Source organism: Marmota flaviventris, chromosome 6 (genome assembly GCF_047511675.1).
Source record: "Marmota flaviventris isolate mMarFla1 chromosome 6, mMarFla1.hap1, whole genome shotgun sequence".
Classification (NCBI taxonomy): domain Eukaryota; kingdom Metazoa; phylum Chordata; class Mammalia; order Rodentia; family Sciuridae; genus Marmota; species Marmota flaviventris.
In genome coordinates, this window is record NC_092503.1 from 158,887,982 (window position 1) to 158,907,073 (window position 19,092).

The 19,092-nt window shown below is 33.8% G+C and overlaps 1 protein-coding gene across 2 annotated transcripts in view; it reads right to left on the bottom strand.

The window, feature by feature from the left end:
* The window catches only part of LOC139706091 (zinc finger protein 420-like), a 77,135-nt gene extending 64,426 nt beyond the window's left edge, over nucleotides 1-12,709 (bottom strand). For both annotated transcript variants that reach the window (XM_071613747.1, XM_071613741.1), the window contains exon 1: nucleotides 12,652-12,709. In XM_071613747.1, the coding sequence (XP_071469848.1) occupies nucleotides 12,652-12,698 (47 nt within the window). In that variant the 5' untranslated portion in view covers nucleotides 12,699-12,709. The remainder of the gene's footprint in view (nucleotides 1-12,651) is intronic.
* Between the last annotated feature and the right edge of the window lie 6,383 nt (nucleotides 12,710-19,092).

Sequence of the window (19,092 nt, forward strand, 5' to 3'; positions counted from 1 at the left end):
TGACACACTAAATGGTAAATATAAGTTATTAATAAATAATACTGAAATATATAAGAAAGTACAAAGCTCAAAAGTTTACATACAAAAGATAGGGTTCATATGGTGGTTCACACCTGAACTATCTACTATTCTGGAGTCTAAGGCATGAAGTTCAAAATTTAAGGCCAACTGAAGAAATTAAGCAAACCCCATCTAGAAATAAAATTTAAAACAGAGCTGAGCATATGCTCAGCAATAAGACACTTTGGTTGAATCCCTAATATCACAAAAGAAAAAAAAAATAGTTTTTGTTTTCAAAATTATAGAATATAATAGGCTTAAACTTATGAATTACAAAATATTAATACAAAAAAATATATTCATCAAGTGATTACATTAAAAGGTGCGAAACTGACAAGGTAATAAGAAACCCTATTTTCCTCACATATCATCAAATGCTTATAAGAAGAAGAAATAATACAGATTGCAAAAGAAAAACAGAAAAAGTTCTTGAAGAGTCACTTTAAAAAGGATATATCTAAGTGTTCAATAATCATAAAAACTCAAAATCTTTAGAAATTAGGTAACATTGAATAAAATCACATCATATAGATGAATTAAATAGCATTGATGAATATGTGGAATAAATGCATTCACAAAAGAGAAAAATAATAATTAAGCTTTTATTATCCATTTGTAGAAACTGTTTTGTAATAAAATGTATATGATACACCCACACAGGAAACAGAGACTAAAATTACAGCAACTGTACATGAGAATACAGCCATAGTCTTCCAGAGGTGAAATCAAGGGGCATGGCTAAAGAGGAAGAAATAATTATTAAATTTTGTAAAATGTAAATTCTAGGAGCTAGAATTTTTGTTGATGTATTATATCCAGTTTGACAAATACTATAAAATACCATGTATGTTTTATGCTGATGTCACATGAATGTTGCATTTCATATGTAAATATGTTTACAAAAGGAATATGCAGTATTTGAGAAAATAACAATACAGAAAAGAACATAAAAGACTCAAATATTCAACATATTTACAAAGGATAAAACTATTATAAAAATGATCATTTTCCCCAAGGTACCCTTTAATAATAACTGGTCAAAATTTTACCATTTTTTACTTTTTGTTAAAGAAGAAATCAAAGCAAAAACTTCTAAAATTTTCCTGGAAAGATAAATGTATATAAAATTAGGCAAGAACTCTCTCATATATAAGAGCAAATGTGGGATGGGGATGTGGCTCAAGCAGTAGTGCGCTCGCCTGGCATGCATGCAGCCCGGGTTCAATCCTCAGCACCACATACAAATAAAGATGTTGTGTCTGCCGAAAACTGAAAAATAAATACTAAAAAAACAAAAAAAAAAGAGCAAATGTACTAGTGATCATTACCTGACACTAATGCATGCTATAATATTACAAGAGTGTAGTAATTTTAAGATAAAGAAATCACAATACAGAAAAGTACATAGGGCAATTCATATGTATGCAAATATCTTTTTATTGTTAATTATTGTAAGTATATAAATCAAAACATATCAATAAAATATTTAATGTGAGTGAATGCTACAATCCAACCTCAAGGTAGATGTTAGAATAAAAGGCATAGATCACAAGAAGGGACTTGTGTGCAGAATGTGTGTGACATTGGAATTATACACAAGCATCCACCAAACAGCAGATATAAAGAGAGATAATTTAAAAAAAATAAAATAAAAATAAATAAAAGCAGAATATAAATCTCCCTCCATTTATGGATACACCAAATAAATATATACTCCTGTTTTGAGTCCTTCGTAAAACTGTAAAGGAATTAGAGGCACACACATTGGAAAACTGGAAAAAAAAATATCTACCGAGATGAGTAAAATGCACTTGAAGATTTTCCTGATTTGAGCAATATGCAAAATTACTGGAACAAAATGCCCAAATCCAGTGTTAATATAAATAAAGGAAGATTGATTTGAGTTTGAAATATATTATTTAACTCTAAATTGCCTGTAGTTTGAATGCTAATTTATCTGTACACACAGAGGAAGGAATAAGATATACATGAGCATCAACTCCAGGGGGGAAAAAATAAGTGGTTTTCTATGGCCATGCAAGATCCATGGGCTTTATTCCATTAGACCAGATGGAAGAGGTGTTAAATCTTAGGGGAACCCCTTAATCCCTTAGAGGGATTTGCCAACATTCTCTAAAAATGCAAAGAGCTGTTGCTGACAGTTGAACTTTTATCTAGACAGTACCAAAAAATTAACAGGGAAATACAGACCACCACTGAAATCCAAAGTGGCAGTTTAGCACTTCCTGAGCTCTCTCACCCAGCTCACTTTACTAATAACACCAGACCTAACCAATTCTTTCTGTAAGTAATTTGTCCTGATATTAACTTTTTCCATTCAATGGACTATATCTGAAACCTCAAAGCATTGAAAGCACTGGTAACTGTGCAGGTGCAAATCTCCCTAGATCAAAAAGGAGTGTTTTCACATTGGTGTGCAAACATTGTAATGGGCTACAATCTCAAATATTAGTGAAGAAAAATGGTTACAATCACAGATCCCTCTTTATTTCTAAAATAGGTGCACATCATTTTTTTTTCCCAGTGAGCATAAGACACCCTGGAATTTAAAAAGCTTGCATCAGAATTTTAGTGCACCAGCCAACTATAAGATCTTCTGCAGCTTGAGAACAGCTGTTAGAATGGCTACTCTGAAAAAGTGGAATAGTAAGTAGTATTCCAATTATATGAATATGGAAGAAAGAAACACTGTGCTAGACTATAAAATTAGTGAAGACATTTAAAAAAAAATGGAAGTTGAGAGTTCTCTCAGTTACTTCTTTGAGAAACTAAGCTGTCTACATTTATACTGCTCTTGAACAAGAAAAGCCCCAAGTACTGGTCTGGACTTGCGAGAGACATTAGATTTGCCAGCTGTGGGGTCCTCATATTACATAGTTCTGAAACACAGTTCCAGGAAAATATCAGGGTAGGGAATGAGAATGCTCTCATATACATTCCACAAAAGGAAATCTGAGCATAAAGACACTCTGACAGGTTGTCTGCCTTTGGAGACACAAAGGAAGAATAGAAACACATGATTTTTCCAAGATCAAGCAATTCTTCTTTACTTTTCAATCATGTAAAATGCTCATAAACAACAACAACAAAAAAAAATTTTGCTTTTGATTTTTTTTCTATGGTACTGGGGATTTGAAACAGGAGCATGTTAATTCTGGCCTACATACCCAGCCATGTTTTAAAATTTTGAGACAGGTTTTTCTAATTGTCTAATTGGTCTACCTAAGTTCCTGATGTTTAACTTGAAACTGAAATCTTACTGACTTAGGCACTTGAGTCTCTGGAATTAATATGCATGCATCATTGCACTCAGAGAGAAAAAAATACTTTAAAGTCTCATCCAGTTTTTGGTATAACAATTGAAAATACCATGTTCATTTGAAATATAAGATGGGTAAAGTAACTGATAATACTGCACAAATGTAACTGATAATACTGGGAAAGGGGGAAGTTGTCATTGAACAGGAAGCTAAAGTTTTATATATAAATACAACTCACAATACTGGTGCACAAATTTAAAATCACACTCAGCAACTGTCTGAAGATAAAAATAAATAAATAATAATAATAAAAAACCCCACCAGGTATGTAGCTAAGTGGTACAGTACCTCTGGCTCAATCCACAATACCACAATCTCCAAAAAGAAGGAGAATGAATTCAGGAGGAAAGAAAAACTGAGATACCTATAGAGTATCTCACCCCCCTCCTGGAGGAAAAAATATATGGAGTTGTGATTGTGATGATCTCCCCACTCCAGAATCCACAACACAATCTGAGAAGATTCGGAAATATTGCCACAAATGTTCTCACATAGAATTTAAGGTAGGGCTGAAGATATTCTATAGGATACATAGGACTTCCGGGTCTACTGTTAATATATGGTCCACTTGACTGGCCAGTGGAGACTCATAGCTGACCTTTCTCAGAAGACGCAGGACTGCAGAAACCAAAGATTACACCAGGGATTCTAGTCCACCATTGCCAGTTCCCACCATAGTCAGTGCAGCCAGTTTCAACCAGACTCACCATCCAGTCTCAGGATTTCACTGCACACTCATCATTTACTGTATTTTTAGGAACCACATGTCCTCTCTATAAATCACAAAGTACCTATACAGGAGAAAAAAATCAGGAGCACTGAACATTAGTGAGGGAGCCTAGAAATGGATACCCACTCTGGCAGACTTTACACCAGATGGTCAAAACTTGCTTCTCTTTACTGAAATGTGTAGACTGGACAATACTTATATAAGGGCTCCTGATTGGACACAACTTATGTCTTCATATGCTCAATCTGAGCCTAGTGAGTTTTTTGAGAGACAAGACATAACCTTAAGTCCAGAAATAAATGATGTCACAATTGTAGGTCTTGTCTGTACATTTATTTATTTATTTATTTTCTTTTGAGGCTCTGGAAATTGAAATCCAGATCCTCAGGCTGCAGCAAATTTAAGGCAAGGTATCCTTGGAGAAGTAAAATCTAGCCAACCCAGAAAAGCATTTGCATTTAAACTTGCATATGAGGCCTTTTGAATTTGTAGATTATACATGTAAATACATTATTTATGGATGGAAATAATACAGTGACAATCCCGTAAAATTTCAGTTCACTTCTCTTGTATGGAAACAGACTGAACATTAAAATTGTATGAGGTGGAAATAAAATTATTTTTTTAGAATTCATATAAAAATAGTAAAAATTGAATTTTATACTATAACCCAAAATTTCCACTATGTGAAAATTACCATTATGTATTTAAAATATTACTAATAAAGTATATGTATTTTTGGAACAGCACCCTCAAAACTATGTCAAGACTACAGAAAATCTCAGTTCACAGAACCATATTTGAGAGTTATGCTTCTCCTGAGTTCAGGAAGATGAAGGACATGATCACTTCTTTTTAAGCTACAGGTAAAAGATACATTTTTTTTAACCAATATTTCTCCTGAGATATAAAAAACTAGAGAGAAACTTCCCTGATTGACGGCAAGGAGATTTAACCAGAAAGTGTATGGTGTGTGTGTGTGTGTGTGTGTGTATTTTCCCCCAGATCCAAAGATTTGAGTCTATTATTTAAATTGATTAATGGTATATTTCTTATTTTATGACATGGCCTTAGACCCAATGGCCTGTCTATAACATTTTCTTTTCTTAAGGGTTGGAGAATATCATGTTAAGGCAAGTAAGCCAATCCCCCTAAACCAAAGACCTAATGTTTTCTCTGCTAAGTGGATGGTGATCCACAATGAGGGAAGTGAAAGGTAGCATGAAAGAAATGAAGAAACTTTGAATAAGACAAAGTGGAGGGAGGTGATGGGAGATGGTATAGAGGTAGGTAAGATGGTGGAATGAGATGAAAATCTTGTTGTACACAAAGTAGAGTTACATGGGTTTTGTAACTCTACTTTCTGTACAACAAGAGAAATAAAATTTTGTGCTCCATTTGTGTACTATGAAGTGAAATGCATTCTGATCTATTAGCAAGTTAGAACAAATTAATAAATTAATTGATTTTTAAAAATTCAGGAAAGAGACTTGCCTTTCCCTAGATCTATATATAAACATATGTGTGCATATATATATGTGTGTATGTATATATATGCATATATTCTATATATAACATGCACATATTTAATGTATATAATTTATGAACAATTTTTTTCATATTTTTATCGATTTTTAAAAATAAATGACAACAGAAGCATTACAATTCTTATTCCATGTATAGAACACAATTTTTCATATCTCTGGTTGCATATAAAGTATGGTGATACAAATTTGTGTCTTCGTACATGTACTTTTGATGATGGTCTCTATCACATTCCACCATTCTTGCTAATCCCCTGCCCCCTTTCTTTTCCTCCCACCCCTCTTCTTTATTGAGAATCCATCTATTTCTCTCATGCTCCCCTTCCCTACCCCATTATGAATCAGCTCCTTATATTTGGCTTTTTTTTTTTTTTTTTAATTGGCTAACATCACTTAGCATAATCTTCTCCAATGCTATCCATTTACCTGCAAATGCCAGATATGATTATATACCTAGAAGACTCAAAAAGCTCCACAAGAAAACTTCTAAACTAGTAAATAAATTTAGCAAAGTAGCAGGGTATAAAACTAACACCCATAAATCAAAGGCATTTCTGTATATCAGTGAAAATCTTCTGAGAAAGAAATGAAGAAAACTACCCCATTTACAATAGCTTCAAAAAAAAAAAACCCAAAAAGATACTTGGGAATCAACTTAATGAAAGAGGTGAAGGGTCTATACAGGGAAAACTACAGAATCCTAAAGAAAAAAATCAAAAAAGACCTTAGAAGATGGAAAGATCTACTTTGCTCATGAATAGGCACAATTAATATTATCAAAATGACAATGCTACCAAAAGCACTATACAGATTTACTGCAATTTTGATCAAAATCCTAATGGCATTCCTCATAGAAATATAAAAAGCAATCATGAAATTTATCTGGAAAAATAAGAGACCAAGAATAGCTAAAGCAATCCTTAGCAGAAAGATTGATGCAGGTGGCATCACTATACCAGACCTTAAACTATACTACAGAGCAATGGTAACAAAAACAGCATTGCATTTGGAAAAAAAAAAAAAAGACTGTAGATGAATGGTACAGAATAGAGGTCACAGAGACTTACCCACAAAATTATAATTATTATATATTAGACAAAGGTGCCAAAACATGCACTGGAGAAAAGATAGCCTCTTCAAGAAACCACTATCTCTCGCCATGCACAAAACTCAACTCCAAGTGTATCAAGAACCTAGGAATTAAACCAGATGCTCTATGTCTCATGGAATTGAACACAGGCTCTAATCTTCATCATGTGGGATTAGGCCCCAATTTCTATAATAAGTCACTGATTGCACAAGAATTAAAACAAATAATCAATAAATGGTATAGAATCAAACTAAAAAGTTTATTCTCAGCAAAAGAAACAATCCGTGAGGTGAAGACAGAGCCTACATTTTAGGAGGAATATTTTACCCCTCACACATCAGATAGAGCACTAATCTCTAGGGTACATAAAGAAATCAAAAAACTAAGCAAATAATAATGATGATGATGATGATGATGATGATGATGATAATAACCCAATCGAGAAATGGGCCAAGGATCTGAACAGAGAAGAGAATATACAATCAATCAACATTTTTTTTTTTTTTTTTTATCTGATTGGTTATGGTCCTCCCTTTTCAGGACCAAGAAGAGTTCTGGTTCAGTTTCTAAGGAAGGGAGACACAAGCAAGGAGTATTCTCAACTCTCCTTTATAAATTATCAAATACAATTATCTATGTCATTTTCTAAACATAGCTGGACATGGGAAATATAGGTTTGGAGCTGAGAACATTTTTATTAGAAACATAGTGTAAAAAAAAAAAAGAAAAAAGAAACATAATTATTTGTACCACATTGAACCACAAGAGAATTGGAACTTGGAATTCAGAAAAGAAAGATTTAAACTTTTATACTTGGGAATGTGGATGACATAGATGCCTAAAGTTATTACAAGCTTTTGAAAGAAAATTTATGTGAGTGGCAGATAATTGTTAATCAATTAGTATCTGCACAGTGTCTCCCAGGGCCTTTGTCAGCTGTGCACTACAGAACATACAGGTATTCATAGCCTCCATGAAGAGCATTATTCCTCTGTGCCCTCTAAAATTATTCTCATTGTACAGATGAAAAAACATGGGTATCTGGATACTAAATGGAAATTCAGCAGCCCACAGAAAACTACCCAAAGACAGAACTGTATGAAATTTCTTCAAAGACCATCAATGTATTATTAGCTTCTAACACAGGGATGCCAGTTGGTGGAAATATTATTTTCTCTCCATTTTGAAGAGAGTGCGTTGAGAATACATTTCAGGGGCAACACAAATACTTTTTTTTTTCTTTCATGTTAAGATACTCTTCAGAAACAGAGCTCTCAAGACAGATTTCTTAGAAGAGTAAATGCCTAGAGATTACAAAATGAAAAGAAACACATCGGTGGCCTTGAGTGACTCAGTAAGGAAATAAATCTAAAGGTTATTAGAAACTGAAAAGAAAAAAAGTAACTATTTCTAAAAATAGATATGTTCATTAGTTGCTATCTCCACAACATATCATTAAGTAAACAACAAATTATGTATGAATATTTTTAGGATTGGCCAAATTTCAGTCCATATGATTTTATATTAAACCCCCAAATCCAGATAATAGAATTCATGATTCACTGCCAAAAATATTCCAGAAGAAAATCTTTAAGGAGTGGATATTTAGTAAATCTGTCATTTAACAATTTAATTACCATATGATTTTAGGAAATGTACTCATTTTGCTGCAGCCATAGTGTAGAGATATTTCTTTTTTTTTTCCTGTAGTAACTTCCAAAGATAAGCCCTAGAATGCACTTTACATAACCTACACTTACAATCATACAAGAAACCTATAATAAATAATGAGGAAAGAAAAAAGGCAATTTTAAAAAATAATTTAAACCTTTTTCTTTTTCTTGAAATCAAACTCTAGCTGCATTTTTTGATCCATTTTCTCATCTTTTAAGCCAAAAGGATGTAAAGGCCAGAAATTTGAATGCAAATTTATACAAGAGATATGTTTATTAACTATAAAAATTCAAAATATTTACAAATTAAAGAAATGCAAAACAAAAACCCATCATGGGAAAAAATAAGTAATATTGATGAACATTTAAGACAAATGAATAATCATTAACTCAAAAGAAGTTTAAATTAGTATCTATTTGTGGAAACTATTTTGCTATTGAATATACATGATACTCCCCATCACAGAGACTTACTGAAATTAGAGCATATGGGACCTTGATAACATATAAGTATACAATGGTACTCATCCAAACACTTGAAGCCCAAGGGCATGGCTCAATACAATACATATCTTGGAAGAGATAAAAAATAATCTGTAGGAAAAAAATGGTCACTAGGGCCAGTCACAGTTCATAAAATATCCAGTGTAGAACACAGCAGAAAACACTCTATATATAAATTTTACATAGGTGCCTTATGCAAATGGTATTTCACATATGTACATTTTTAGAAACAAAATCTGTAGAACTTATGAGAAAATAAAAGTCACAAAAAGCACATAGAAGACTAAATTATACATCCCATGTACAGATGATAAAACTCATCATTATAAAGGTGATAATTTTCCCCCAAATTAACCTACAATATATCTCACGAAAATTGCTATGTACAAATATGAATATATCACAGTGAAGTCTATTTTTATGTGTATTCTATAAAGCAATACTTTTTTTAAAAAACTATAAATAAATATACGATAGAAGAAAGTATGAGAATAGGGAAAGGGGAACTACTGGATACTTAAGGTGGAGCAAATTATATTCCATGTTTTATGGTTATGTCAAAATAAACCTGACTATTAAATACAAGAATAATGCAATAATAATAAAAAAGATCAACAAGCTTTACTTTAAATGAAATAAAAAAGTAAAGCATACATTTTTAAAATTCATCTACAAAATTATAAATAACTTTAGCCAAAAACCATTTTAAATATAAGAGCAAAAAAAAAAGAACTTATCATGACCAAGTATTCATATATATTGTGAAATTATAATATTACAATAATCATTAAAGAATCACAATATAAATAAGATCCCCATATGAATACTTATGCATGTAAAAACAGTATGCTTATTGCAATAGCAAAGTCTAGATAAATCAAACCATAACAAAAATAATCTTAGCAACTTAGCTAGGACCTTTCTCAAAATAAATTTAAACATGTTAGGGCTGTTTACCGATGAAGAGTCCTTTCTTCCCCAATGCTGAAGTATAACACCAGAGAAGTACACCAAGGCAAGTTTAGAGTGGAAAATAGAAGCTTTATTAAAGGACAGTAGAAAAGAATTCTCCCCAGAGGAAAAAGGGGACCCAAGATGTAGAATCCATGGAAGGGTTTTTTGTTGTTGTTGTTTTTGTTTTTTTTTTTTTTTTTTAAGCTAAGGTCCTTTTAGCTTTTTTATAGCTAAGGTCTTCCTTCAGCTATCCAGCATTCCTGTCACATTGTTGTCCTTTATTCTGCTTTCTTGCAGTGATGGTGGGAAGGCCCAAAGTGTGGAAGACAGGTGGGCAGAAGGAATAATCTGGGCAGGAGGGGTTTTTGGATTAGCATCTCCATGTTTGCTGTGAGCTGCTTCATTAAAATTTCCTTGGGATGGGCTCAGGGCCTTGGGCACATTTTCAATTCCCCTTTTCCTGGACTCCATTCTCAATATGGTGTTCATTCTTGATTTTACTGGATATTAGACCCAATTTATCTAACTACACTAACTACCTATCTGCAAATCTGGCTTCATTACCAAGGATATGGCTAAGTAGTACAGTATCCCTCAGTTCACCTAACTTTAACAAAATAATAATAATGAAGAAAGTAAAAATAAAAGAATGTCAAAATGAAAATTAGCTAGCTCAAGAGGAAATTAGGTACCCCAAAATGACAGCTCCTCTCCTGCAGGAAAATGGCCCTTGAAGATTTGATTTTGATAATTATTCCACCTGTCAATCTCCAGCATCTGGGCTGCAGGAACACACCTGCCACATAGTATTTGATGCAGGTGCCGAGGATGCCCTTTGAACATAAGGAAGGCAGCAAAGAGTCTCTGCCACTGACATGTTCCCCACCTGGTTGGCCAGTAGGACTGAGGACATAGTGGCCCAGTGGATGAGTTAAGTCTGCAGACTCCAAAGACTGCCCAGAGTCCCAATCTGCTAGCTCCTGTTTACAACACAGCCAGTCTTGTGATTCCAATAGTCTTTCTGCCCCAGCCTCCCTTGCTAGGCTAATGTACACTCAACATTGCCTGGTTCTCAGGAGTAGGACTACTTGGGATCCTCAGTTCCTGTACAGCAGAACAAACTGTGACTCTGAAGTGTGAGACTCAAATGGAAAAATGGAGGACTCTGGAGATAAGAAGTGAAAGCCCACCCTCCTCCTCCCTGATGACACACAGGATTGGACAGTTCCCACAAAATGCTCTTGATTGGAAGGAGCTTCAGATCATGAACACTGAATATGAGAGAAGTGAGCCTTTTTTTTTTTTGAGTGACAGGGAATATTATCCAATCCAGACATGATAAGGGCTAGAATCTCAGGTCGTTGAGTGTTGCTTTTTTTTTTTTTTGAGTTCTTTTTTTTTTTATTAGTTGTTCAAAACATTACATAGCTCTTGACATATCATATTTCATACATTTGATTCAAGTTGGTTACTAACTCCCATTTTTCCCCTGTATACAGATTGCAGAGTCACATCTGTTACACATCCATGTTTTTACATACAGCCATACTAGTGTCTGTTGTATTCTGCTGTCTTTCCTATCCTCTACTATCCCCCCTCCCCTCCCATCTTCTCTCTCTACCCCATCTACTGTACTTCATTTCTCTCCCTTGTTTTTTTCCCCCTTTCCCTTCACCTCCTCTTATATGTAATTTTGTATAACGATGAGGGTCTCCTTCCATTTCCATGCAATTTCCCTTCTCTCTCCCTTTCCCTCCCACCTGTCATCCTGGTTTAATGTTAATCTTCTTCTCATGCTCTTCCTCCCTACTCTGTACTTAGTTGCTCTCCTTATATCAATGATGACACTTAGCATTTGTTTTTTAGGGATTGACTAGCTTCACTTAGCATAATCTGCTCTAGTGCCATCCATTTCCCTGCAAATGCCATGATTTTGGGAAGAAACCCCCTAAAGTAAAAAGGCCCAATAAAAACAACACACAAGGGGCTGGGATTGTGGCTCAGTAGTAGAGTGCTCACCTTCCATGTGCAAGACCCTGGGTTCAATCCTCAGTACCACATAAAAAATAAATAAGTGAAATAAAGGTATTATGTCCAGCTACAGCTAAAAAAATACACACACACACACAAACAAAAACATAAGGTACAAGGTGAGAAACTAACCTCTACCTCAGAGCAAAGACTGTCCAAGGAAGGGGGCATGACTCTTGTCCTTGCAAAGACACACAGAGCATTCCTACGCTCATACCCACCCTGCTGCATTGTTTATCTACAAATAACAGGAGAGATCTGCTGTGCCTGGTGTCCCTGACTCAGTCAGGCTAGGTGGGGATCCATAGCAACCCCCTAGCAGCCACCAATCAGCATGAGACAGGGAAAATACCTGAGATGCTAGATGACCTTCCCAGTACTTTATGGTGGTTGATAACATTTTGGGAAATCATATAGTTCAGCACATACTCCCCTCATGGCCTAAGCCAATCAGTTCAAATGAATCCCCATCTTGTACTAACCAATCACCCTTACCCAACTTGTTCCCACCAGTGAATGTGCTAATCATGTTTTAGAGTTCTTTATGATTTTCCCAAGGTGTGTGATGATTTGCTAAGAGATGCTATGATGTATGTGGGGTACCTGCCTTCCCCAAAGAGTTATAAAACTGCTGCAAACCCCGGGCTCAGGGCCTCTAAGCCACCAGTTGCTGTGAGTGTAGAGGACTGAGCTAGCTTGCAATAAAAACCTCTTTGGTACTTACATCAATCTTGGTTCTGGTGGTCTTTTTGGGGTCCCGCATTTGAGCATAACAGTCTCTCCTGAAACCCATGGGAAAAGAAGACAGCACTCCAGTTCTCTAGGATTGCAGTTTCATAGCACAAAAAGTTGCAAAAGCGGGGTGACTTGAGAACTTACACGGATAACAGGGTTTTGACAAACATAATACAAAGGCATATAGTAGGTTAATGGTCTAAATGGTTCAGCACTTAGGGAGTAAGTTTAGATCACAACATCAGAATTTATGATGCACCACTAAAGTTTCAGAGTGAGTTGTTATTTGGTCAGGGAAAGCCAGAATTTATGAGTCATCACTAAAGTTTCAGGGAGGGTTGTTATCTCATTGGGGAAAACCAGACATGGGTGAGTTCAAGGCACTGGCAGGCATTTCAAGCAAGTTTACAAATCACAGTAATTTATAATAAAGCAGAAATTAACTTTTCATGCCTTTGTGATGAGATGGCTTCCAATCTTAAGAGGAAATTAGGCTGGATTTTTCACTTGCTATAGCCATAGCTTTTAAAGTATATGTTTCATACTTTAACAAGCATGAGCATTAAATTATTAATATTAATTATTACTAATTTTTTAAAAGACTGAGTAAAAGAGGAACTAAGATATTTGTTATTAAATGCATAAAAATTTTGATTAATATATTGATAATATAAACGTGGAAATTTTTGACAATGATAAAAAGACATTTAATATAAGGGCTTCAATACTATAAGTCCCTCATGTTCAGTGGGTCAGTCCTTGAATGATTTTTTTTTCATTTTTTTAGGTCATTTTAAATTACACTTCTGCAAATGTTTGTTAAGTATACAAATTTAAGATTTTGTATTTTGTAAAGTAGAAAAATGGCAGATTTGAGCTCCTGTCAGGATTTTAAAACTTATAAGCCATGTGGGGTATCTTAGCACTTTTTTTTGTTTTTTCATATTTGCACACAGTCCAATTCTAGAGAGGAATGAGTTGGAGATATAGTCTACTGTCCTGAGCAAAAGAGAAGTTGCCTTAGGCTATTTCTAAATCTTTTAACTTTTCTAACTTTTCAGAATTTTTTGTAATTTAAAAAAATGATTTATTTTAAGAAATGAATTGCTTTAAATTAATCATTTATCTTTCCTGCATTATTTTTCACTTTCTTTGATTTTTTTTTAGAAGAACTAACAGAACAGAATTCCAAAAGTGTTCCATGTAAATTTAAAGGTATGTGTCTAATGATCAAGATAGAAAGCAGAAGCAAATCATCATCTAGTTTGATGATTCTGCCTCAAACTAGAGAATTACTTATTTATTTCTGCCATTATTCACTAGGTTCCTGAGGTTGCAGAAATCACCAAACAACAAAGAGAAATGTCTTATTAGTTTGTTTTTCACAACCAATTCAAGCTAAAATACACTAGAATCAGTGTAGTTTAAGACCAAAGTGTTTCTAAATAATAAAAATAATATGTATACATAAATATATAAATAAATATAAAATAAAATATTAGATAGATTTTTTTTTTCCTGAATAATCATCTTGTACATATTTCCCTTTAGACACAGTTCTGGGAACAAAGTGTCACAAATAAGTCATGGATCCTACATTGCTACACAGAGTAATTAAGGCACATACTAAGAGCTTGGTATAAAACTTGGCACAGAGATGTAAATAACTAGAGAACACCATAAAAAAATTATACGTAAATGCTAAGCAGCAAATTCATAGTCTTTAAGTACATGAAGAGACAAGTTATCATAGCAAATTTTATAACTCAGTTGCTGCTAATATACAGAGATAGAGATATTTATTAAGAGAAGGTTTTATGCAGATTTTTAGTTTAAAAAGGGAAAGATCAAATAATGTAGGTGATTTAAACATGAGCAATAATATTTTTCTGCATTCAGTACCTTTTTCGCAGATATATGAATTATAATTAATTCCAACCAGTAAAATGCAGAAATAGTGTAAAGATTATTCACTATTGGTAAAACTACTTAAAAAGAGAACCAAAACTTCCATTCCTGTCCAAATGTTTATTCCCTGACAAAAAGACTGCTTCTTTTGAACCATTTCTGTAGATATGATTTTTTTGTAATAAATATTTTGGTGATATTTTTTGCATATTACTTAATATATTTATTCTTCACATTTTATCTTTTTTCCTATTTTACTACCTATATTCTGAAAGAAAAAATTTCTAACTCCTAAACTCCCTTGATATTTGAGCTATCTTTTAATTTTTAAGCTTATATTATTTCTTTAATGAATACTGTGCTTTCAGGAAAGAATGACTATTATTATGCATCTGGCTCATTTACAGGAGTTTTGTTGTGTTCTTTGGTTTTATTTACAGTGAAGTTAAAAAAAAAAAGGTTAATGTTGAACCAAAACACAAAGAAAAGACCACCAACTCAAATTTTAAATCAAATTAAATCAAGATTGTATCGTGTACACAAAAGCTGGCCAGGACTGTCTCTTACAAGATCCCATGCTAGAGATCATCCCCCTGACCTTCAGGAAAAAGTTTTTACAGCACAAAAGGTTACAAAGGAAGTGGGTGTCTAAGGTACTTACAGCTAACAAGATTTTGACAATCATAATACAAAGGCAGATAGCTGGTTAAGGATCTACATGGATAACATTTCAAGGGAGGGAATAAATTCAGCTCCAGACATTAGAATTTATGAGCTGCCACTGAGATTTAGAGAGAATTGTATTTTGGTCAGTGGGAGCCAAGATTTATGAGGCACCAGTAAGGTTTTAGAGAGGGTTGATATCTGGTAAGGGATAGCCAGGCATAGGTGAATTCAAAACACAGGTAGAAATTGCAAGCAAGTTTAAAACATCAAAATATTGTCAGGCCAAAGAGAAATTTTAGTTTTCTTACAGAAAACAGTAATAAACTTTTTACCTCTGAAAGCTCTAAGATTTTTTTTTTTTTTTTCTCACATCTAATGGCTTCTGGCATTCCTTTGTTTGTGACCATAAATGCTTCTCTTCTGTGTTTATGGGGCTTCCAAAACATAAAATATAGATAAGCCCTTCTCATAGGGAAGATGTTTCTAACATAGCAAGTAACTACCCTTTAACCCACAGGGTCTGACAACCATATTATAGGATATGAAAGACCTCCAATATCCTTCTTCTCCCAACCATTGTTTGCAAAGATTGACAAAAGTCAATTCATTGCACAGAATGAGTGAGGTGAGTCTCTGCTCTGCAGTCCAGAACAGGTGGTAAAAGAGCCCCAAAGTGAGTTTAGGACAGGGCTTTACATGACATAGCTGACAAAATCCTAAAAACAAGAGAAAACATAAATTCAGAGAGAACCATACCCACATAATCTCATTTGACAGAATTAAATTTATAAGAAGAACAGAGGACAGAGGCAAATCTAAAAGGATTTAACTATATTTTCTTTTTCTAAATTGCTATTAATGTCTCCCACAATTATAGAGTTCTGGATCCCTCAGTTACTCCTTTATCATTACCTTCAACCTACAATGCATGAGGCACACTGAATTTACTCTCATACTCATGTATTTATCACTTATTTTTTCAGTAGAAATGCATATGTATATGAATATATTTTTCCCACATTTCCAAGATTCTACCCTGAAAATTTCTGTGATATCACTTCCCGGAAATGCATTTTCATTATTTCATGTCAGTTCATCTAAGTATTCCATATCATGCATTGGAAAAGATGAGACAACTCTAAGGCCCTTCTTATTTGACTATTTATGAACTATAATTAAAGGTCAATCTTAGTACCTCCATAGAACTTAAATCTCATTCACCGTGTTTTATTATTTAAGTAGGTAGTAGAAATTTTATTTTGAAGAAGAGTAAATGATTTAAAGCCATTCAGTGTACTTTAGAGGATCCCAAAAACCTACATTTGTAGTTCTTAAACAACCTTATCACTGAAAGATCTGGATTACACTCCAGGTTGGACACTGATACTATGCTTCCATGGGAAATGGTTTCCTGGTTGTGAATATTGTCCTTTCCCTTTCCCCTATAGTCTTGGAAATGTGTGAATTGTAAACTTTTAGAATCATTATTTTCAACACACTTAGCATGGAACCATTTGATAATAGGAGACATCTACATTCTGAAAAAAAGAAGACCCTTCACCAAGCCCTAAAGAAGTGATAAAATAATCTCTGGAAAAAAATAACAGTCATCCATTAGATCATTTTTTTAAAAATACTAAGAATAAGTTTAGTTAGCAATACATTACTGTACTAGGAAAAGTGATATAAATGCAATTTTTAAAGTTGTTTCTGACTACTACAAAGAGTATAAAAAGCTGGGTACATGGACTGGAGTTGTGTCTCAGTGGTAGACTACATTGCTAGCATGTGCAAAGCACTGAGTTTGATTCTCAGCAATACATATAAAGAAATCTTTAATTTTGTTTTATTTTTTAAACACATGACAGCGGAATGCATCGCAATTCTTATTGCACATATAGAACAATTTTTCATATGTATATTCACATCATAAGTATGTTCACATCAATTCCTATCTTCATATATGTACTTTAGATAATAATGTCTATCACATTCCACAATCCTTGATAATCTTTACACAACACTCCTACATTGGCTACTTCACATAAACTTGCCTCAGGGATTTAATGCATTAATCAAATAGATTGTCTGCAGCCTATGCAGAAAATGTTGGAATGGCTATTATAAAAATCTAAAATTGTCATGTATGGTGGCATATGCCTGAAATTCTAGAAGCTATGAAAAATGATGCAGGAGAATTGTTAGTTCAAAGACAGCCTCATTAACATAACAAGGCTACAATCAACTTAGTGAGAGCCTGTCTCAAAATATAACATAAAAAGTAATGTGGATGTGTCTCAGTGGTATGTACCCCTGGGTTCAATATTCAGCACCAAACCAAACAAAACCAAGTAAATATGCCATAATTAATAGGGATTCCAGGGTACACAAATATGTAAAAATATTGATGACAATATAAAACCAATAAATATATATTTTTTATAAAAGTGTTAAGGTTCTTTAAAAGCCCAAAATAAAAATGCCACATAATCCACTAGTAATAATTTGGGATAGCAGTGCAAAGTTCTACATGCCTGAACTCCCAGTGGCTTAGGAGGATAAGAGGTAGAAAACTAGGGGTTTATTCTCAAGTTAAAGTCCAGCCTCAAGAACTTGGCAAGGTCCTAAGAAACTCAGTAAAACCCTCTCTCAAAAATAAATAAATAAATAAAAGTGTTGGAGACTGGGTATGTAGCACAATGGTAAAGTGCCCTGGGGTTAATCTCCATTATTTAAATAAATAAAAAGATATAAATAATAATTCTTGGTAAAAAAAAAAAAAGTCATACGATCCACTAATAATAACTTTGGATATATGTAAAGGAATTTGAATCCTTTTGCTAAAGATTGCCACATTGTATCTTTATTCACAGTATCTAATAAAAGGAAACAAATGAAGTACCTTTTAGATAGAAAGTATATCAGAAAATGCCTCCCAGCTGCAAAGCATCCAATTAGTCCATCCCTTCAGAAGCTCACACTTAAAATTCAAACTGGTCCCTAGAAGGCAAGACTCAGAGAGTGATGTTTTCTAAATACTCCAAAAGAAAAAAAAAAAAAGGAATCTCTGGAAACCTTGTTTCAGATATTCTAAAACTCAGAACTAGGTCATATGGGAGGTCAGAATGTGAACACAACATATAGTAGATTCTTTAATGGGAAATCTTAACTCAGACACTGTCATAACTGAAAGCAGTGTTAGAGATAAAAAAATAGATTCTGTTTCACTGATTTCTGGGTTATGGATTCAAATCAAACATATACTAGAAAAAAGTTAAGGCTACTGGTTAAAATCTATGTAAAACAGGTATTAAAAATGTACCAGGGGCTGGGTGTGTTGGTGCAAGCCTGTAATCCCAGTTGCTGAAGAGGCTGAGGAAGATGTATCAAAAGTTCAAAGCCAGCCTTAGCAAAAATGAGGTGCTAAGAAACTCAGTGAGATCTTGTCTCTAAATAAAGAAAAAAAAAAAAAAAAAAAAAAAAAAACCCTGGGGATGTGTCTTAGTAGTCAAGTGTTCCTGAGTTCAATCTCCAATATCCCCCATAAAAAATGTTCCAGGGGGCTGGGGCTGGGGCTCAGTGGTAGCTCACTTGTCTGGCACATGTGAGGCACTGGGTTCAATTCTCAGCTCCACATATAAGTAAATAAAATATAGGTCTATCAACAACTAAGAAAATATATATATATATATATATAAAATAATGTACCGAGTTATTGACATGGACTTTGATCTAATTTGCTGTGTACTTTAGCCCGTAAGATTGAAATTGGCCAGGCATGGTGGTGCATGCTTGTAATATCAGCTGTTTACAAGACTGAAACATAAGGAACATGAATTCAAAACTAGTCTCAGCA